The 22,764-nt window shown below is 58.9% G+C and overlaps 1 protein-coding gene across 1 annotated transcript; it reads right to left on the reverse strand.

The window, feature by feature from the left end:
* Positions 1-288: 288 nt before the first annotated feature.
* On the reverse strand, positions 289-8,138 carry UPK3A (uroplakin 3A). The gene is made up of 6 exons (XM_037160605.2): positions 8,042-8,138; positions 6,944-7,099; positions 5,079-5,358; positions 3,471-3,553; positions 2,006-2,138; positions 289-529 (listed from the first exon to the last, which is right to left on the reverse strand). Exons 1-6 carry the CDS (start codon positions 8,091-8,093, stop codon positions 370-372), a joined length of 864 nt encoding a protein of 287 aa, XP_037016500.2. The 5' UTR covers positions 8,094-8,138; the 3' UTR covers positions 289-369.
* Positions 8,139-22,764: the final 14,626 nt, after the last annotated feature.

Here is a 22,764-nt window from a genome sequence, read left to right on the forward strand (position 1 = left end):
GGAACTGCACGCACAGCCCATCCCCCAGGACCCCTGCCGCTCGGGTGAGGCATTCAGGGAGGGCCGGCCAGACCACAGCCCTGACTTCCTCCACAATCACCACTTGGCCTGGACTGAAAGTGGGTCCCCTGCCCCCCCCCACACCCAGAGAAACAGTCCCTCCCCTCAACACAAATGGGTTCGTTCACCCGCGGAGTCACTCATTCTGTGCATCTTCGCTGAACTCAAATTCTTGGGAAGACTTTATTAAAAGTTTTCCTGCAGTTGGACCTCTGGCCCTGTGTCACAGTGGGTGGTCTCCAGGGTGAACACCTGTTCCCGCAGAGCCCGGGACAGGGTCCGGGGAGAAGGCTGCGGCTGGTGCCCCGCTCAGTCCTGGAGCTTGCTGCCATACGCCTCGGCCCTGTCCAGGGGCAGCCCTCGGTTCACAGCCCCATACGAGGGCTCCGAGGTGCCCAGGGAATGGGGGACGGCCTCCTGCGTGATCTGGGAGTCGTGCGTGGTTTCCGCATCAGGACCGCCCACATCCCTGACCAAGAAAATGAAGAGAGCCAGGGTTAGGGGCGCAGAGCAAGCCCAACCGCACTAGCTGGTCAGGGACCTGGAGCGTCCCGGCTTTCACAGAGGCCGCCGCAGGCACTCCTCCAGCCAACCGAACTTCCTGGTGCGCCTACTACACACCAGGTGCTGGGACTATGTGTGCCACAGACAGGTTTGATCACACGCTGAACACTTGGAGGCTAAGACTGTATGGGGAGCCAGACCATAGCAATGCCCAGAGAGAAGGGACAAATCCAGGTGGAAGCCACAGGAGGGCTTCCTGGAGGAGGGGTTAGTCTGGCCCTGAAGCAGAAGAGTGTGGGCATACACAGGCATTCTGGGCATTGGACAGGAATGTCTGGCGGGGTGTCTGGGGCAGCCGGAGCCAGAAATGACAGGAGGGACAAGTGGAAGAGCCAGGCCCAAGTCAGACAATAGGACATTTGCAGCCATGTAGGGCACTGCCCCCCGGGCAGGGAGGGACTTATAACCACTGCTGACTGCTCTCAGGCTAATCCCACCGAGTATTTCTGTTGTTGTTAATTTAAACGTCAGAAGGCAACTTGATTTCCCAGTTCACCAGCTCCCGACCCACCCACGTCTTTTCCTGCCTGGCTGATTTCTACCTGTCCACTTCATTTCGCCTCTGCCCAGGTTTTCACCTGCTCCCGGCTCCCCCGGGACAGGCTCCCTCTTGATCTTCCAGGCCCCCTGGGGCTCGCTCTTTCACTGAGAAGCACACTGCGCGTGACCTTTCCATCCATCCCTGTCTCCCAGTCTTGATGAGGCTTGGCTCCTGCTGTTCCTTCCTCCAGAAAGCCCACGCTGACGCTCCAGCCAGGATCTGCCCTGTCCTCCTCCAGATTCCCACGGCATCAGTGGGTGCCTGATTCGCCCCCGCTCAGTCCTCCCAGGAATAATGGGCTGTTTGCACACCTCTCCTCCCACCGGCAGCTCCATTAGCGGTTCCAGTCACTCCACGGAGACCAGACTCCAACCCGCAAATCGGAGCTGCTCGAGAAGTCAGGGCACTGGGGCTCTGGCCCTGCCTCTGTTTTAATTGGTCACCCTGCTCCCCCAGGCCTCAGTTTCTCCATCTGTGCTGCAGCAGGGTGAGTCACAGTGACCACAAAAACAGTACTTGTTTGGGGTCTGGACTGCGCCCTGAGGGCTCCACAGGGACTGTCTCACTGAACGGCTGCAAGGGGGTAACATTTACCAGACTCTTCGCTTCCCGGAAGAGGGACCTGAGGTTGTTTAACTGGGTTCTGCTCATCAACTGACCTACCCAGCTGACCGTGACCTTGGCTGCCCCAGGATTCAGCTCCCCTCTCCCCAACCCCACCCCACCTGGGGTGGAAGGTGGCTTTCTTGCCTGCTGGGCCGCCCCTGCCTCCGGAGACCCTCCCCACAGAATGTGCACGGTGTGCCCCCGAGTCCGGCCCTCCAGCAGGTGGGTACTCACATGAGGCTCAGGATGACAGCGCCGGCAACGCCCAGGAGCAGGAAGAAGGGCAGGGAGCCCAGGATGGACGTGATCACGATCATGCCGCCGCTCCGCCGGCCCGGCCACGTGTCGATCGCGGCGTACGGGGTGGCTGGCAGGTCACAGGCCTGTCACTCCCAGACACAGCACCCCAGCCCTCTCCCTGGGACACACAGGGTCGTCCCAGCCCCCGTGGCCGCAAGTCCCAGGGATGAGGCGGGGACCTGGTTCTGTGACTGCTGCCCCTCCCCCGGCCTGGAGGGGCTCACCCCACGTCCCAGTTCCGAGCTTCCTCTGGTGCAGGTCTGCTCTTTCCCCTCTAACTGTCCTTCTGCACAACTTCACGTGATCAACTGACCCAACTCTTCTGCAGCGAGGACTGGGATGCGGGTTACAAACTGTCAGAACACAGGCCGCAGAGGCCTTGGCCGGTGAAGCCAGGTGCACCGGGGTCCCCTCTGCTCCGGCCAGTGTCACCCTTGGGACTAAGTGAAGGACGTCAGGTCCTACTGGGAGCTGGCTTCTTTCCAGCCATGGTGACGTGTTGGTCCCACAAGACCCCTGTTCTGCAGTTGGCTCACTGTAGTTTCAGGGGACAGTCCAGGTCCCCCCCCACCCGGGATCCAGACTCGAGCCTGTAGATCTGTCTCCCCCCCAAGGTCACGCCTGAGGCCTAGCGCTCTTGGCCCAGATCACCCAAAGGGCCCTGCTGGGGAGGCTGGGTGAGCGTCCTTCTCCCCAGTTCTTCAACAGGGAGCCTGAGGCCCTCTGGGCTCACACAGCAGCCAGGCCCAGAGGCTGGGCTTGCACTCAGGACCCTGGGAGGTACTGTCTTAGCGGGCCCATGATGCACGGGTGCAGAGGGGGACCAGCCAGCACCCAGGCCCAGGCCCGGCTCTGCCGCTCACTAGCTATGTGACCTCTGGCCACCTTCCACAGCTGCTACCTGGCTCGCCAGGTATCTGTGGGGCAGCAGGAGGCTCCATGCTGGGCCCATCTAAGGGACCAAGCATCTTATGCTGGAGTCCAAGGCAGGGCCGCAGGCAGGGACCCGGGCCACCGGGAGCCTGGAACCCTGGGGCCCGGGACCCCGTTTGCCACTGTGAGGCGTCAACACAGGGCCGCCTGAGCTGTGAATGCAGGATGACCGCACGCCCACACAAGCACATGTATCGTGAGAGCTGGGAAGGCAGCGACTGACCCCACTGTCGCAGGTCCAGCCGTCCAGCCGGCCCAACACCACCAATTCTGCTCCTCAAGAAAGCAGCAGGGAGGATGGCATTTGGGGTTAAATTATTTTAAAATGCACTTTCCTCGTGACCCAGCGGCCTGCCTGCGTCCGCGGAGTTTTCAGAGTGGCGGCCTGAGTCTGCTTTCCCAGGTTCAGGGAGGCCCACGTCCCCTCCCCCCACCCACTTCCCCATCCCAGATCACCCCCACTCACACTGGCGGGTTCGGATGGGGTTCGACCACAGGGTCTCATCCTGCACCAAGCCCGTGGACATATTGACAAGGACATACTTGAACCTGCGAGGAGACAGATCGAGGATGACTTCCGCCCATCCCGTGAGCCCCAGGCCCAGGGCAGTGGGAGGGATTAAGACCGCTGGGCTTGAGGACACAGTGGGGACTTCTAGTTGGAGATCTAGGCGGCCACAGGTGGGCTGCGAGCACCCGCTGGACAAAGTCCAAGGTGGTGCTGGGCTTTGCATTGGCCCATGTGCCACATATCACTGCCAGGACCCTTTCCCCAGCTCAGAGGCCACCTCCCCCAGGAAGCCTTCAGCATCGGAGGCCCTCCCCGAAGCCCCTGCCCCAGGAGCCCCTCTGTTTCTCTATCAGAGGCGGGACACAGGTGGCACATCCACTGAGTGTTGACCTCTTGGTCCCCCCTGCGTTCTCGCCTTCCATCTTCCCAGCCCGTCCTGGGTCCTGCACACGGGCCCCAACAACACCGAGAACATCCACCTCCACCCCGACCCCCACCGCTCTAGGGTCAGGGCCACGGCTCGTGGCAGAAAACCCCCGTCAAGCGCAGCGAACCGCACAGAAGATCGGAGGTGCAGTGCGAAATACCCGCAGCTGATGGGTCAGTTTAAAATGATGGATTTCCTGAGAACTAAGAAATTAATAGCCTATCACTTAACGCGTAAAAAAATTATAATAATAAGACCCTCAAAATCTCTAATCCCCTGCTTCTCTAGGTTTAAAGATGAGAGCTCCAGGGGCGCGCCCCCAGAGGGGGAGGGCTTTGCGATCAAGGAGGACGGAGAGGTTAAGATCAAGGTCAAAGGGGGGACTGCAGGTGGAGCAGAGGAGGCTGAGGACCCCTGCCTGCCTGGTGGCTGGGGTCAAAGGAGGGCCGGCTGAGACAATGGCAGGCAAGTGATGGCCTGGCCACCCCCAAGTGCAGCCTAGAAGGCACAGAGACCCCAACCTAGGCATCTCCATGGCAATGAGAGTGGCTTTGGTGCCAGGTCAGACCCCCTGGCCATGGGTCAGGGCTGAGCCCCCAGCTCCGCACAGAGAAGATGCTCAGCAAACACCTGTGGAAATGAATGAGGGGCCCCCTGTGGTGGGGTGGGCCACACAAAGGCAGCTGGAGGGGGCCCGGTATTCAGAGGGTCGGCCAGACTCTGGGGAAGCCCCGGACTGGGCTCCAGGTCACGCTGAGCCCCAGCTTTCCACCGGGTGGCGCCCTTCCCTCCCTGGACCACCTTGTCCCTCCCTGTCAGATGGAAGGGTGTTGAGTGGGCCACGGCCACCTGGGTGACAGGCCAGGACCAGGGTATAACTTGAGGAGTATGGTGCAAAACGAAAATTCAGGCCCCTTGCTAAAAAGCTAAGAATTTCAAGGTGGCGGAGCATTAAGCCAAGTGGGGACGCGGCTGTGTGTGTGGCCCTGTGCAGAGCCACTCACCCCAGAAGCCCTTCGGGGGACCTGAGATGCTCTTGGCACATAGCAGGCCCTTGAGACACGTGGCCTCTCCCACTCACTACTCTGAGCGGGGGCTGGGGCCCAGCTGCCCGGCCTCGGGGGCCCTGCACCCACCTGTACTCCGTGGCCGCCGACAGGGGCGGGTTGCAGACGCCCTGGAAGTTAGGGTCGGACAGGCAGGTCCCATTGGCACCCACCCGCACCAGGTAGGCATCCAGGATCTCCGAGGCCTGGGACACGTCCCCCACGGCATCCAGGCTGGGCAAGTCGCTGCAGGGGGTCAGGTCAAAGGCCACAGCCTTGTAGGGGCCTGTGCTCCCTCCGCCCGTCTGCTGGAAGGTGGCGCTCAGCGGGGTGTTGGCACTGTCCCGCACAGAGGCGTTCCTGGGGCTGCCTGGAGGGGCGGTGTGGGAGGGAGTGAGGCCCCTGGCCACCCCAGCACAGCCACTCACTCAGTCATTCACGAAACGCCCCTAAACATCCTCTGAGCCAGCACTGCGCTGGGCCCTGGGTCGCAGGCAGGCTCCGGGCAGCTCAGGCCCTGTCCCTGAGGACTCCCTGTGCGGTGGAGGTGGCGGGGCAGGGGGCACCTCCCCAACTCCGGCCTCGTGCGGCTCTCACCCTCCTCCTCTGGCCACAGGCCTGTAGTCCCCCCTTCCCAGCGGACTATTTCCTCCCTTAGAGCCTGCGTTCTGTGCCCTGGAAAGGGGGAGGAGGGCCACACAGCATGGGGGACAGTGTGGAAGCAGGCAGCCCCAGGGCAGCCCTGGGTCTCTTCCTTACTAGCCGGGTCACTTTGAACAACTCGGGTCCCCTGTCTGGTTGCAGGCCTGTGAAATGGGAGAACACTGCCGTGCCCTGCCCACAGACCGGGCCCAGGGAGGCGGACAATAGTGTTTGCTGAAAGAATCAAGTGAGGGCACTACGTGGGCTGTGGCACGTGGCTGGTGGCTAGAAACCTAAGAGGTTGTCACTGCGTTCCTTCTCTCGGGAGCCCGGGATGGCCGCCAGTGACCAAGAGGGCTGGATTGGAGCCAGCAGGTTCCCTAGAAAACACTGATTTTTTTTTTTTAACTTTTAAAAATGTCTTGATTTTGGAGAAAGAGGAAGGGGGAGAGAGAGAGAGAGAGAGATGGATTTGTTTTTCCACTTATTTATGCATTCACTGGGGGATTCTGGTGTGTGCCCCCACCGGGAATCAAACCCACGACCTTGGCATGTTGGGACGGCTCTCTAACCAGTGGAGCTACCTGGCTGGGGCGAAAGCACCGACCTTGAGCCACCTCGGGAGTAACTTGGGCATGAGGACCAGAGTCTGGCTCTGCCGCCCAGCTGCAAGACTTATTCCCCTCTCTGAACCTTAATTCTTTGCTCTGTGATGGGCACCCTAACACAGCTGAGCCTTGAAGAAGTTGGGAGTTAGGGGCACAGTTGAAAACCAGCATATAACTTTTCACTCCCCCCAAAAATAACTACTGATAGCCTACTGTTCCCTGGAATGCCTTATCAATAACACGAACAGTCAATCAACACATATTTTGTATGTGATATGTAGCATATACTATATATATTCTTACAACAAAGTAAGCTGGAGAGAGAAAACATAAGAAAAAGTGCATTTCCAGAATCAGTTGAAAAAAACAGCGTGTAAGTGGGCTTGTACAGTTCAAACCGTGTTGTTCCAAGGTCAGCTATAGCTGCCTTGCGGGCTGGCTGCCAAGGTCAGCTCAAAGGTGTGCAGAGCACCTGGCATGAGGGGGGTACGTGGCAATGGGTGCTGTGGGGATTTGCCTGCAGGCTGGTGTCCCTCCAGGGCAAGCTGCTGACTGGCTGCAGCCCCCAGCCCAGGGCTGGCCCAGAGCAGACACAGGGTGGGCTGGGGAGCTGCAGGGGGTGGCTACTCACAGGGATGGAGCACCCTCTCCCTGCCCCCTTCCCTCCCCCCTGCAGGCAGGTCAGACCCCTTCAGTGTGCCTCACCCGAGTCCACCAGGGCGTAGAGGTAAATCTCATAGGAGCCGTACAGGGCCTCGGTGCTGTCAAACACGCAGAGGGGTTTCTCCAAGGCCACGGTGCTGAGGGTAGGGTTGTTGGTGGCGAAGGTCACACTGGCCAGCTGGGGCTGGAGGCTCACCCCTGGAGGAAGCAGCGAGGACAGGATCTGGCCCCCACAGGACCGTCCACATCCATGGACACTCCCCGCCCTCTCCCAGAGCGTGCGCCCACACGTCCCCACCCAGCAGTTATGAGCACCCGCTGTGTGCCGGGCACTGGGTCTCTCCCTCCCCACAGGCCACCGCAGGAACCTGCCTGCCTCGTCCAGGCAGCACCCCGGCCCCCGCCCAGCCGCCGGCCGAGGCCAGGAACCAGGCAGGGCAGCCGAACTGCTGCTGCCTTCTCTCTCCACCCCCCAACCCGAGACAGCAGATGGTCAGTTACCAGAACCCCATTGCCCTGAACCCCAGTAACAAGCCCTCCCCCATCCTCTGCTCTCGGACATGCAAATCCGGCCCAGGCCTTAAAGCAGCCCAGTCCCTCAGGAGGGCTACGGAGGGCTCCACCGTTCTGGGCCTTGCTTCACGGGGTCTCCAGCCTCACCTCTGTGCACACCTCCTTCACCCCAAGCTCCAGCCCCTCAGACAGACGCTGGAGAGGAGGTTCCTAGGACAGAGCATGCCACCTCCTTCCGCCCTGAACCTGCCCTTGCTGCCCTTTCACCTGGAATGTCCCTCCACCTCCGCAGTCCAGGTGGCACCAGGAGTCTAGTCCAATGCCTTCCGGGCTCTCCCACAGCCCCCCGCCCCCCTTCACAGGGCTCTGCCACCCAGGAGCCCTAGAATCCCCACCAGGAGAAGCTTATTAAGAAGTGTTGCCCATCACTGCTATCCGGGCCCCGGAGCCGGCACGGGGTCCACCACAGAGCAGGCGTCCGTGCCTTTTTCTGGAGTGAATCAATGAAGTGCCCATTTCCAACGCTCCTCTCAGGACTCTTCCGAGGGGTCGGGGTGCAAGGCACGCCCCAGGGCCCAGCTGCCCGCCCTCTCTGGGCTTGGCGCCCTCCTCTCATCAGCTGCTTACCCCAGCACAGCCCCAGGCAGCCGAGGGCCAGCAAGGCCCAGAGCGGAGGCATCGCCTGGGACCAGCGCACCGTGCTTCTCCACAGCAGCACCCCTGCCAGCCCTGGGCCCTCGTGTGCCCCGCCCCGTTCTCTCAGCCAATCCGCGACCTCCTAGAGAACTATTTGCATACGCCCCGCCCCCGGCTTCCTGGCCGGCAGGTATCCCAGCACGCAGGGAGCCCTTTCCCAAGCGCCCACGGAGTGCAGAAACGTACACCGCGTCTCTCGCTTAAGGACACCTGGGGACAAGCCACTTCAATTCGAGCTTCAGTTTCCATATTGTAAACGGGGACGCTAATTACTACAACTGTTTATACAGAGAGTCCCCTAAGTATTAGAACTTCCCTGGCTCCTGTGAAGATGAACTGGGTTAAACAGCCACAGTGCTGTCATGGAAACCTTGAAGCCCTGGGCCTGTGACCCGTCCAAGACCTGTGTCGTGACCCTATCTGCTCACAGGTGCAAGGGCAAGGCTGCACGTGGACTCCGTGGAAAGTCCCGGGCTGGAGGCACGTGGGGGCCCAGCGCAGGGGCCCTTCAAAAGGGAAGGGCCAGGATTTAAGGCCCACTTTCTGGGGGAGCATTTGAAACTAGTGACGAAGCCTTCTCCTGGATCAGATGGTTCCTATGAGCACCAGAAATCATGCACATCTCTGAGTGCACGTTAAGTATTAAATTTTACATTTAAAAAAGAAAAGTTGGTCAGCAAGGATGCGGGGAGGACTAAAATTGGGACTGTGAACAATAACACAGGTGAGCCCCTTTAAAATGGAGCCGGGGCTGCCTTCCCCAACAGGTACCCCACACCTCGGCGTGCTGAAACAGGGCAGGATGGCCTTTGGACTGGGTCCAATCAACCTGTTTCCCAAAAACCTGTTTATGACAACAGCGAGGAAGCAGTTACGACCAAGCACTGGACTGATGGCTACTGGACAGCAAGTTAAAAAAGCAGCATCTAGAATGAAGGTCCCTGAGTTAGCTGATCTGCACAGACAGAAATGCCTTCCTTCTAGTGACGTCACGGGTCCCCTTCCCTGTCCCATAAGCACCCGGCGCCTCTGTCTCCTCCTCAGAACATTATCTGGGCTTCTGTCTGAAGCAGTGATTCCCAAATAGCTCTTCTGATCGCGCTCAAGAAATGCTGGTTGCCTCTTGCTTTGAAAGGCCCTCTTATTTGTAGGTGGGCTGAACCCAGCAGAAACTTACAAATGTGCGGCACTGATGACAATCAAGTGCGAAAAAGAAAAGGAGACTGTGTGGGAGACACCGGGCTGAGATCCTGTGCCCACACTTCCGCGGCGGGTAGAGCTACTCACAGGACAGAGAACGGTCACCGAGCCCTGGGGAGGGCAGAGCAGCCCTGAGGAAACTTCAGGTCCCCGGGACTGGCAGTGGGGCCTGGGTTCTCACTCCCTGCAGGACGAGGGAGATTGGAATGGAGGAAGAGGAAGAACCCTGTGGTGTCCGTAATTAGTAGTGCGGTTGTGAAAAGTAACCATGGTACATTCCTCGCTCCGTCCAGTGAAAGGGCCAAGAGGCAATGCTCCCCGCCGCAGGAGCTCACTCAGTGCTCTTCGACCGGAAACGCCATTCCCCAGCCAAAGGCAGCAGGGCCCCGGGGAGAGGGGATGACCCAGGGCCGGCTCAGGAAAAGTCGAGAAGAGCCTAGAAAGGAAAGGAGAGCTGGGAGCACAATGGACTGTCCAAGGCGCCGGCTTGGGGCCCCGAAGGGCCTCCCAGTGGTCAGATCGGAGTAAATTTGAGCATAAAATACATAATGGTCTTGGATAAAACACAGACCCATAAGTCAAGGCTGATGCTTTAGAAAACATTTCAAAAGAGAAGAGAAATTTCTTCTTTAAAGATGAACATGAACTGACTAATAAAATGTAGAAAGAATGACAAATTGAAACTCAAAATTTTACCATCATCCTAGCAATCACTGATCCACAAAATAGTGATAAAAACATCATCTCAACAAATGTTAAAATCATAGGGTGAGAGAATTGTTGGGAACCAGGTATGTGGGAGTCTGGGGACACCAACTTAATGAAACAAACTTAATGTCACCAATGAAGGGCTGACTTCCTGGGGTCACAGCTCTAAGAAGTTGAATTAAAAGTTGTCCAGAAAGTTTAATTCACCTGGCTGGCGTAGCTCAGTAGATTGAGTGCGGGCTGGGAACCAAAGGGTCTCTGGTTCGATTCCCAGTCAGGGCACGTGCCTGGGTTGCAGGCCAGGTTCCCTGGTGCAGGGAGCAAGAGAGGCAACCACATGTTGATGTTTCTCTCCTTCTCTTTCTCCCACCCTTCCTGTCTCTCTAAAAATATAATAAATAAAATCTTTTAAGAAAAGAAAAAAGAAAGTTGAACTCGAATCCAATCAACACAAAACCATTGGGCACATCCAAACTGAGGCCCCGCCTGCCAACCCACCGGCCCGGATGCCTTGCAAGTGTTGATGTCGGGAAAGACAGAGGCAGTGACAAGAAGAGCCGAGAACACCTGTCCACTGAAGGAGACCAGGGGACAAAGCTAACTGCCCCTGTGACCCTCGATCACAGGGTGGTTCTCGGGTGGAAATGAACAGGCGGCCACACACACCGTCACGGTCGGCGCGGCAGCGAGAGAAACTCGTAGTGCGGGGTGTGTGTTGGAGACCAACAGTGATCAGATGCGAAACCGCGTGAGTGAGACCGCCGTGTTGTGCTTGCGAAAGGGACACAGGCTGGAGTCTGTGGGGGAAGTGTTGCGGTGTCCGGAACACGCACGCACACGCACATGCACACACGGGCACTCGGAGTGAGGGGGAGAGAGGAAGCTGTTGAGCAAATGCAGGACCATAGTCACAGCTGGTGAACGTGGGTGTTCACTGCCCTGTTCTACAAATGCTGCTATTGATCTGAAGTTTTTCAGGGTTTTATTGTTTTATTTATTTATTTATACAGGGACGGGAGGGGAGAAAGAGAGGGAAAGAAACATCCATCGGTTGCCTCTCTCACGTGTCCCGCTGGGGACCTGGCCCACAACCCTTTTGGTGTTGGGAGCGACGCCCAACCCACTGAGCCACACCAGTCAGGTTTTTAAAAATTTTTAAAATGAATGTGTTGGGAGAAAGAGATTCCTGTGCTCAGGCAGAAACGCACTCTTCCCCTCTGTGGGCCTCAGTTTCCCCTCTGTGAAAGGGGGAGGAGACTCGGCTCCCATGTGTCAAGAGTAGATTATCAGATCTTCACCTTCAGGGAACAGAAAACACCAGGGAGATAAGAAACTCCCGAGTGGGGCGAGGCTCCCCTCGGAGAATGTTTACGGACTGGCATTTCTCGTTGGACCACAGCTTGCGCACCCGGAGTCTGTCGGAGGCCGACGGAGCTGACCTTGCAGGTTCAGCCAGAACCACCCGGGAGGGTGAAGGCCCAGAAAACTGCTGTCCTCTGCAAAGCCCAGCAGTCTGTAGGGAAAACAAACAAAAATCCCCTGCACTCTGGTCTTGCCCAAATATGGAGACAACATTTTGAGGGAAAAGTTAAAACGATACTATCTGCTAAGGCTGAAACATGTTCTGCAAAAAACCCCCAAAGTCTTGGATTTATAAGCAAGCCCCCACTTCACAGATGCCTTTTGTCTGGTGTGTTCTGAGGAGGGGACGTGCAGGAGACATGAACCCCACGCGTGGGCCGATTCGTTTGGGAGACACCCAGGCTGGTGCAGGGAGGGAGGCGAGGGAAGCAGGTCCCTGATGCCTGCCTGCCTGCCCCCCCGGGGCCCAACCCCCTGTGTGGACACGCTGAAAGGTTTTTGAAAAAAAAGTTTTCCTCTTGTTGATCAAGTTGATGCCAGGGCACCGAGCTTCATCATCAAGCGTGACTCAGACCCGTCCCTATATCTTTGTCCGTCCGACCCTCCTTCTGAACCCTGGCCCAGAGGCCCTGAACCAGGAAGCCCCGCCACGTGAAAGGCCCTGCAAACCCCAGGCCTGCGCAGGCCTCCTGCGAATTCGAAACCTGGGGGGTTTATGGGCTGGAAATTCTTGACCCAGAAAAGTCTCTCCAAGGGTCAGAGAGGCCAGAGCCAGTTTCCATGACAATTTTCTTTAGAAGTCAGGGAAGTTGCGGGCAAGCACCCCCCTCCCCGTCCCCACCCAAGAAGAATTTGCTGTCAGCGTTCCCACATCCCAGGGGCCCGGAAGCCAAGCTTTCCTGCCCACAGAGACTGAGTCACTTTAACCCAAACAAACAAAACTCAGGCAGAGAGACCCAAGCTCACCCGGAGCTCCATCACCGACCCCCTGCTCCCAGCGGCTCTCACAGCCCCCACCTCTCTCCCGAGCTCCAGTACAACGCACCTGGGGGTTCCAGAAGGGCCCTGGCTCTGGTTCTCTCTGGGGCGGCCCCTGCCCCTTTGCACAGCCTTAGCTTCTTTTGGTAACGTAGGGGTACTCAGGGGGCCCCCTTGCACAGCGGAAGCATGAAGTATGGCCCTGGGTGAACATGCTTACGGTCTCGCCCACAGCCCCCAGGCCATCACCCTCTGTCTGGCCCTGACCTCCCTCAGGCTGGTCCCCCGTCTCCTGCAGCCAAGTCCTCCCTCCCAGTCCCCTCCGGGCACAACGCAACTGCAGTCCCCTGTTCCTCTCCCAGCCCGTCTGCTGTGGCTGCCTGGGGTGCGTCTTCCTACTCCCCTCTTTCTAACCAGGTGGCTCAGCTCCGGCCGCTGTGACAGACGCTCCAGCCTGGGCCTTACACACCAGAAACTTATTTCCTCACGGTCCTGGGGTCCGGAAGCCAAAGATCAGCGTGTGCTTGGGGCTGGTTTCTCCTGAGGCCTCTCGCCTGTGTCCTCACGTGGTGGTCCCTGTGTGTGTCTGTCTCAATCGTCTCTTCTGCCGAGGACATCAAGTCAGGGTGGATTAAGGTGACACAGGTGACTTCATTTCACATTATCGCCTCTTTAAAGGCCCACCTCCAAACAGGAGGTGGTCCTACAGGCCCACGCGGAGGGCCAGAGGGGAGGTTTCAACCTACAGGTTTGGGGGACGTGATTCCACGGCCACACACACGTGCTTGGCGCCCTCCACGCCTTCCTGTCTGGACAGGTAACAAAGTCACCCCCCCCCCCCCCCATGTCAGGGACTGTGCTAAGCGTTTTACATATAGTATGAGCTCACTTATGACATTCAGTCTGGGAGGCAGGTAGGATTATCACCTCCATTTCACAGGTGAGGAAACCGAGGCTCTGAGGGGTGGAGTGACTGCCTCCTGGGAGGCAGGCCCCGACCGGGCAGGAGTCCCATCTCTAAGCCCAGCGCCAGCGCAGCGCCGGGCACCGTTTGCTGGATCCATCCGCAGAGGCGCTTGGTGCCCTCTAGGCCGGAAGCAGGGCAGCTGGCTGATTCTACACCTGGGCCACAGGACCCCAGCCTCCACGCCCTGACCTCTCCTCCCATCTTCCCCCGCTGGCCACCCTTCCTGGGCAAATCTGGATGTCACCGCCCTCATGTAAAACCTTGCAGGGCCCTGAATGACTGGGTTCAGGATGAAGCCCACACTTCGAACCCCCACGTCCAAGGGCACTGTGTGGCCAGCGAGCTCCTGCCAACCTCCCCCCCACACACACCTGGTACTGGCCCCACTAAACACCAGCAGATGCCGAGCTCTCCGTGCTGTCTCTCGGCCTTTGGGTCTCCATGCCCCTCCATGCCAACTCTGGTCCTCCAAGGCCCAGACCAGATGCCTCCTCCTCCGGGAAGCCTTCCGTCCACGTCTTTCCAGCACAGGACCTGTGGGGCTGTGGCGACATCGTGCTGGTGGTGGGTCTCGCTCCCCCTGACCCCAGCATTAGAGCCCCGCCTGGGCTGTGATCGGATCTTCTTTATTATCGAGACTCCCGCCCCTGCACAGGGCACATGCCCATCAGTGTTCAATGAATGAAAGACGGAAAGAACTGTTGAATCACTATAAGCACGAGAGAGGAGGCTCTTTCAAGCTGCAGAGTTCATCTCCGCTCACACCAGACGCCCTTCTGGGAGGAGCCGGAGACAGCTCGGGCAGGCTGGCATCAGGGGAGGCGGGAGGAATGTTCGCACCAATGGGTGAATTTTGAAGGGGGAGCTGCCAAAACCTTGCTGGTGGTCTGGGTGTGGGGGGTGCGGGTATGGGGGAGTCAGGGTGGCCCCCGCCGCCCTGAACTGAGACGGGGAAGGATGTGGAAGAGCAGGCCTGGAGGGGACAAATCGAGGACGTGGGTTTTACACCTTCTACTTCCCCTTTTGCAGTTGAGGATGCGCAGCCCAGAGAGGGAGAGCGGCGGGGCCAGGACACACAGCATTCAGAGCCCAGTGGGCAGACTCTGGTGTGCTCCCCGCCATCCCCCTGCTGGTGTCCACGAGGGACCCGTCCGCCCCTGAGCTTCTGTGAGTCCCTGGAGCCCGCGGCAGCTTCTCCCACCCAGGGACAGATGAGTGGTGACGGGAGGTCGGGGACCGATTTACAGCCTGAATTTAACGGACGGCCCCTGCGCTGCCCCCTGCGCGGTCCCAGTGTGGGGCACAGGCCTGCATGGTCCCAGAGAAGCTCTGGGGGACCCCATATCAAGGCCAGAGGACAGAGGAGGGTTAGGGGGTCCGGCCCCGCCCCCTTGCCTGGGGAGAAGCTGAGGCCTCCCAGTTGAGTGGAGACAAACTGGTTTGTCCATCTCTGGAATGAAGCTGGATTAGACATTAACGTCCCCTTATCTGTGTGACCTGGAGGCTGTCGGGCAAGGTGGGGGGGGGCTCAGAATTGCTCTCCCTCCACCACGGGGGCTGCCCAGTTGTCCCCCACTGGCCACCTGGGAGGGTCAGAGGCAGATGTGGGAGCAGGACCTGGTTCAGCCCCTCAGCCCCGTCCTCTGTCCCTGCCCCTCACCCAGCAGCAGCCTGGGGAGCCGCTCAGCCTCACCCAGCTTGACAGAGGAGAAAACAGGGGTTACGAGCTATGTGACTGCCCTGTCCCCTGCCGTTTTATGTGTGTGTCTCAGTATCTGGGCAGGGCGGGGGTAGGTGGTAGGGGAGATGGAGGGCTGGGTGGGGCACCCCCAGGTCCGGGGTGGTGGCTGGACCCTGGGAGACAGGGCTCTAGGCTTCGGTCTGATGTGGCCACTGCCACGTGCAGCTCCATTTGTCCCAGGAACTCCTCTTCCCCACAAAACGCAGTTGAGGGACCACCGCCTCTAGGAAGTCTTCCTGGGCATCAGGCTGGATCAGGCATCTCCCCTGGGTTCCTACTGCCTCCTGGGAGCCCTCTCCACACTGTCGGTCACTGTGTCCTTCTCTGAGGACAGCGGCCCCTGAGTTCCCCAGCTGGGCCGGGCCTAGGTCACCCATGACCCCAGAATGAAACTGGGAGCTGGGAGTCCCATATATCTTTCCAGGGTTCCCGGTGGTGGAAGTCCTGCCTCCACCCCTGCTGAGGGCCCGAGTGGCCACAAGGCTCAGTACCTGGGCCCCTTGGCTCCACCCCGATCCCACCAACTCTGCCCGTAACTTCTAAAGACGGATCATTCCTACTGCAGAGACGACCCTCCCCCCAGCCTGCAGGTGAGACTCCTGTCACCCCCGCCCCGGGCAGCGAGTACAGTATTGAGATGTTGGCACTTATTTTCTTACAATCAATACACTGGAGAGGATTCCCATTATCCCTGTAATTGTCCGTTTCACTGCTGTGTTTGGACCCTGCAGGAGGGCTGGCCCTGCAGGGGTAGTGTCTGGCAGGCAAGAACTCCAGGAAAAGCTGGCTTCGAACACCAGCCTCCTGCTCCCCGGGCTCACACCTGCGCCACAGACGCAGTTCCTGGCATACGCTGGAGTGATTCTGCCAGGGTTCAAATCCCTGCTCCTGCTCGGACTCGCTTTATGACCTGAGGTAAGCTACCGGACTTCTCTGTGTCTCAGTGTCTTCATTCGTAAACCGGAATGGTGAGGTCGGAGCCACCCCCTTGCCCCCCGCCTCGGGAAGAATCAAGGAGACGGTGCCTGCCCTGCACAGAGGCGGCGCAGTGGGCCTGGGGCTGGGAGAGGGGTCCGTGCTCTTCTCTACCCGGCGCAGATTTGAACCCAGGGTCCTACTCTTAGTGGCCCCTCAGCTTCCGGAGGGATGAGTCCTCACCTGTGAGAACAGGACAGCGGGGCCCATTTCCCTGAGGGTCAGCCACCCACGCCGCCACTCTCCACGCACTTGGTGTGCCAGGCACAGTCCCCCAAACGCCAGGACTGCCCGCCCTCAGGGAGGGCCCTCTGCCGGGGACACAGACACCACGCACATGAGCCTCGGCTAACCCCCCACTGGTCAGACCCGGGAAGCTTTAGCCAAACCTGGCATGGCGGAGGTTCTGCCCAGATGCCACGCGGTCCTTTCCCTGGGGCACCTGCGGCTCTGAGATTCGGTATCTGGGGGCTTCCTGAGCCGCCCACTTCCCCAGGGCCCGGCCAGCGGGGCCTGGCTGGAGGATGCAGGGTGGGTGGAGAGCGAGCTCAGGCCGTGTGCCTCCCCATTTCTTTGCTGGGTGTGTCTGGCTTCTCTGCAGGAGCTGGGGCTCCTGCTTCTCCTAGATTCTCTCCTTGCCGCATGCACACACAAGGCCTGGGGTAAAAGTCACTGGCAGCTGCTCCCCCTCTTGCTGGTCTCCCAACCGCACAGCAGTCCTCAGTGGGGCCTTTCCTGCCAACAGCGCTGGCTTTGACCCTCTGCCGGACCGCCGTGTCCCTCGGGCCCCGGCAGAATCCCCCTTCCCGGGGCCACCCTTCCTGCCGCTCTGCCAGGAGTCCAAGCCCCAGCTCTGCGCTCCCAGAGCCTCTCCTCACCCTGTGGTGGTTTCATCTGACAAGGTTTTGTGTGGCTGTTGGGCAGACGTCCCTCCTTTTCCTAGTGGAAGGCACCCTGAGGGCATGGTGTATTTCCTCCCATCGTTTTTTGAGTAATTGTATTCCCAACACACAGTAGTAGGCACTTAATACACATTACTTCTTCTTAAAAATTATTTTTAGAGAGAAGGGAAAGGAGGGAGAAAGAGAGGGAGAGAAACATGGATGTGAGAGAGACACACAGATCGTTTGCCTCTTGTACGTGCCCCCAACCAGGGACCAGGCCGGCACTCAGGCCTGTGTCCGGCCTGGGAATAGAACGGGCCGCGACCCTTCTGTTTGCAGGAGGCCGCCAGCCCCCCTGAGCCAATGCAGCCTGGGGCGGGCCTGCAGGTGCGCTGCTGGTCGCCCCCCCTTCCTCCTGCGCCCCTTCCTCCTGCCCCGTGGGGCTGCGCGCTGGTGTCTGGCGCCCCCTGGCGGCGCCCCCTCGCAGGTGTTTCAGACGGGGGCGGGGCGGGGGGGGCGCGGTGGGGATACTGCTGACCATGGGGGAACCCTCCACCCCACGGCAGACTTAGCCAAGTTCTATCAGAATCAGAAGGAGAACGGACTTTCACATAGAAAAAATCTTAGAATATAATTGTGATATATTTGTCTTTATATCAAAGCAGTCGTACAACAGTTTTTAATTAATTAATTAATTATTATTATTATTAATCAAGGAAAGGTCCCTCAAAGGCATCAGTGCCCAGGGTCCAGGAAAGTCATACTAACGCATCATCTGGGCCTGCCCTCTCTGACCTGGGCCCTCCGAGGTCAAAGGGTGTGAACACCGGCAGATTTGGGGACGAGGAGATGACCCAGAACATCAATGTGTGGCTGGTGGAGGCCGCCCCGCACCCAGGTGTTCCGCATCCTCCCTGAGTCCTCACGCCCCCTCCTGACCCCAGTCAGACGTGAGGCCCCTTCTCTCTTCAAGTTATGCAGCGAAGAATCAGGAGCCCCTCCTGTGTGCAGAGGTAACAAGAAGACAAGGCAGGGGCAGGTGAGGGGCACCCCGAGGGCAGGGGCGCTTTTGCAGAGGTGGTCAGGGAAGGCTGTGTGAGCTGCCCCTTGAAGGAGGAATGGAGGGAAGTGTGGGGAGCCTGGGAAGAAGGGCCCAGGCTGAGCGAAGTGAGGGAGGGGGGAAGGTTAGGTGACGAGGTCAGCAAGAGGCAGGAGAGCGGGTGGACTTGGGTTCCCCCTACAGGAGAAGGGAGGAGGAGCTGTGGGAGGGCAGGGTTGCTGTCAGAAAGCTCGGGGCTTGGCTGGAAAGTGGAAGCCCCCACAGTGGCGGGGAGAAGTGCCCTTCTTCCCCCCACTTCTCTCTCCTGGGCTACCCCCACCCAAAGGCTCTTGCTTCTGTCCCTCCGTCCACACGGACAGCAGGAAGGACCTGGCATGGTCCCCACGGCCCCCCTCATTCCTGAGGGCTCATAGGGAAGGAAGACTCTGGTGCAGAAAGACCCCCGCTGAGCCTGAGCAGCACAGGCCTTGCAGCCGCCTGGCGACCAGAGCTCGCCCCCATTTTTGAGGTCTCAAGGCCCCCCAGAGTGGGGTTAGTTGAACCACCAGAACACAGAGCTCAGGCCGTCTCTGGGTCACAGAAAGGAACTGGTTACAGAGCCTCCGAGGACTCACGTTTCCTAGCGAGCCCGGCAGTTCACAGCGCCAAGGGGAAGAGGCGGGGGGGGGGGCACCCTCAGGGAATCCTGGGCTATTATGGTCCAGAAAGCAGCAAGGCTACCTCCCTCTTAGAGATGGGGAAACTGAGGATTTCCCCCACCTGAGCCCACAGACGTCCTGAACTCTATCTCCAGACCCCAAGATGTGGGGCTGGAGCTCGTGCCTGGCCAGGCATAAGTTGGTAAATTCGGTGAGCGGAACAGCATCGGCAACAAGAAATAAAACATCAGTGACCGGTGGTGGCAGAATCCACGGGGCTGTTACCGAGCCGGACCGACCGAGCTTTGGCAGGAAGACAAGTTCAACTAAGGCAGCCCGAGGGAGCTGCATGGAGGGCCTGGCTGAGGTTGAGGGTCACGGGGTCACACTGCACGTATGACCTCAGACAGGTTTGCCTCTCTGGGACTCTGTCCCCGACCTGGGCAATGAGCAGGCTGGACCAGAGGCCTCCTGGGCCCTGCCAAGTGCTCACGATCTGCTGCCTGCGACTCCCTTCCCACTCTGGCAAGGAGGTCCCTGACAGCCAAGTGCATCTAAATTCACCCCTCAGTAAAGTGGGGGCTCATGGTGTACATCTGTTCCCATCACCACCTGCTGAGGACAGAACCCCCTCTCGGCGGGAAGGGGAGTGTGTTGGTTCCTGCACTTCGCAGTTGACAACTGCAAACACTTGGTTTCACTTTCCTCTCTGGTCCTGCTCTCCTCCTTGTGGGTTCCATGCTCGGCCACCCAGCCCTCCCACTAAGTGGCTGCCTGCAGCTGTCCTCCCAGCAGCTTCCTTGCCAAGACAGCCCGAGTCCGAGATTGGCTGTGATCAGACCGGCCCTGGACCAATCACTGTGGCCAGGGAGATGCTTTGCCATGACAGATGGGCCAGGCCTGGCTCATGGGGCTCAGTCCACAGGGACTGCAAGGGGTGGGCCCCTGAGGGAGATTCCAGGGCCCCGGGAAGAAGAGGATGGAGTGGATGATTCACCTGCGAAAGAAGTAGTGGATGCAGTGGTGCCCCTCAGAATTGGCAAACATGTGTCGGCCAGGAGCCTGAGAACGGGAGCGACCTTATCAGGAAAAAGTCTCTGCAGATATGGAAGTGGTGGCTTTTGGGAGGGAGCATCCCGAGTTCAGGGTGGGCTCTACATCCAGTGTCAAGTATAAGGCGGAGGCAGGAGGAGATCCAAGACACAGGGACGCAGAAGGGAACGGCCCTGTGACCACAGGAGCAGAGACCGCAGGGAGGCAGCCCGGAGCCCCGGACACCTGGATCTACCAGAATCTGGACAGGCAGGCAGGCCCCTCCCCTGGAGCCTCTGGCGGGAGCTCAGCCCTGCAGGCACCCTGGTTCTGGACTTCCAGCCTCTAGGACCACGAGAGAGCCGCCTAGGCTGTGGTCATTCGGCACAGCGGGTGCAGGAAAACAACACGCCCATCGGTCGCATGTATCACACAGCATCTGGTTGTGAGTCCCCAGGGGTGAGAGGTGGGCCTCAGACTAATTTCAGCCCCTCACCTGTCACTCCCAGAATGCACCACTGCTCCCGACACCTTCATCAGGAGAGGACAGCAGTGGGTGGGAACTCCTGCTGGCTTTTCAGGGTTCCTCACCAGGCCTGACGGCGCAGGCATGGGAGAAACACGTCGACGGGCCCGAAGTGAGACCAAGACACACAAACACAGACTCTGCCTCTTCTCAAGGCCCGTGGGCACAGCTCCCCGCTGTGCTGCCCCTCAGTAAGCCGCCGGTGTCTCTGAGCCTCAGTTTTCCCACCAGCAGAATGGGGATGGCCAGGGTCCCACCCTGCAGTCTGTGTCGGGGTCAGACAGGCCGAGGGTGTATGAGCTCAGCATGGCGGGCGGGGCGGGTGGTTTTTAAGCAGGTGGTTCGGGCCCCTGCCCTCAGGTGAGCAAGGGGTGGTCAACTTTCTTGATTGTTGCCCCGAGTCACTTGCTTTAGGAGGTGATGCCCACATCACCTCAAACATGAGTACTCTTGTCAAATGTCATTGTTTAAAAAAAACTCGAAAAGGATTATTATAATTTTGCTCTTGAATCGTTTGGCTACCTGGGTCTGCTTTGGCCTCTCTGAGCCTCTGGCCCATCTTTAAGAGGGCCGGTGATGTCCCCACGTCACAGAGTTCGATGTCAGCCTCTGTCAGGCTATAGGACAGTGTGCCCAGCACCTGAGAAGTCCTGTGCGCGTGTCGGCTGAAGGAGATAAAACACCAGAAACCTGCAGTTTCGGTTGCTTGTCAACTCTCCAGCTGTGCCCTGGCTCACCCCCGAGTCCACCCAGGAGGCCAGCGTTGAGAAGGCCCAGGGGCTGTCTGGTTCGGCCTCCTCATGAACAGATGCCCAGGGCTCTGGAGCAGAAGGGATCTGCCCAAGTTCAAGGTGTGCCGGTCCCTGGTCTCCTGGCCCTGACCCACTGCCTTACAGGTCCCTGCACTGGGCCTTCTCCTTATCACCCACATTCACTCCCCACTGGTTATTCCCTCCTGAGATGAGAAAAGAGATGGTTTAATGCAGATGTTGGGTGCAAGGGTGGCCACGGGAGTCCCCGGGCTGGGCCTCACTCACCAAGTGATTTCGAGCGTCACACTGCCTCTCTGGGTTGTCTCACCACCTAACAACACATGCTGACAACATCATTTGCCTGCCAGGGCCGGGACCACCATTCTCCACATCCTGAAGTTTCCGGCACAAAGTGGTTCCCCGGGAAATGTAAGTATTTCCCCAGCCCGCAGCCCCACCCGGCTCTTCTCTTTCAGAATCTCCTCCAAACCCTTTTTTCTCTCCAAGGTGTTGGTGCCTAAGAATAATCGAAGGTTACCCCCTCCTGGGGCATCTGAGCAGGGAGCAAGTTTAACTGGCAGCCTCCGGCCTCCGAGGATGAGAAAGGGTTTGGGGGTGTGGGTTGCAAAGGGGGCTGGGGCCTGGGAGAAGGGGGGCCGGCGGGCCTTTCCTGGTGGCGAGAACAAAACCGGTGTTGGAGGAGCTGTTGCTATCTAGATTGGGGGGTGGGGGCGCTGGGTGTCATTTCCCAGATGAAAAAAAGGCTGAGGAGCAGGAATTCTTCGGAAAGGAGGCCCATGAGTCATAAGAGGCAGGGAGTCGGGAGGGAAGCTGCCAACAGCACATGTAACCCTGGAAATATTGTAACAGATTCTCGGGGGGAATGGAAGCACCTTTGAACCGATTCCTTGGAAGGGCACCCATGGGCCCACAGTGGGGCTGTTCCAGCCCGGGCCACCTGGGAGTTACCTGTCCTTCCTTCTTGGGTCCAAGGAGAAAAGCGGACAGTTGGGGTCTGAGGGTAGACCTGCACAACAGGAGGCCGGGAGGGGCCTCGGCCATCACCCAGTCCCACCTGCCACCCACAGACAGTCCGCTGAGGCCCAGAGAGGAGGAAGATGGCTGCCAGAAGCCTTGGCTGAACCGGCACCTTCTCTAACAAGTCCTGGGGGGCCCTCAGCCACTGAGAAAATTGGAAAAGAGTTCTCCAGCAGCGCTGGCTCTTAACACCAACCGGTTCTGTGAATGAGATCAGCCCCAAGCTGTGGCAGATGACAACGTGAGCCATCCAGACCATTGTCACCATCTGATACACGGGACTGGAGTTCAGCGCACACCTGGCTGAAATGCCAAAGATGAAGCAACTCGCCTGTGCAAGCAGTCGGCTTGAGGGTGATTTTTCCTTTTGTGAAACTTCACTGTATCATTGCTCTAGTGCTGTTTGCAAAATAAATCTCAGGGACAGAAGTGCTGGGGTCCCTGAGAGCTTCTGTGACTCCCGTCATCTCTCGTTGCTTGAGGTGCTGGTTTCTATCACTGTCCTCACCAGGAGACCAAGGAAGGAATGACACAGACGGGTTACTGCGCAATTCTCCAGGGCACAGGCACCGCTGGGGTCTCACGGGGCAGAAAATCGGGGTCAGGCAGGGCTGGCTCCTTGTGGAGGCTCTTGGGGACAGTCTGATTCCTTGCCTTCCACTCTGGTTCCAGAAGTGGTCCACTCTCCTTGAGGCGTGGCCCCTTCCTCCGTCTTGGAGGCCAGCAACACTGCCGCTCGTGCCTTTTTCCGTGGTCACGACTCTGACTACAGGCGCGAAAATCACCTCCAGTG

Source organism: Artibeus jamaicensis, unplaced genomic scaffold (assembly GCF_021234435.1).
Source record: "Artibeus jamaicensis isolate MK-2021 breed Jamaican fruit bat unplaced genomic scaffold, CSHL_Jam_final contig_233, whole genome shotgun sequence".
NCBI lineage: Eukaryota > Metazoa > Chordata > Mammalia > Chiroptera > Phyllostomidae > Artibeus > Artibeus jamaicensis.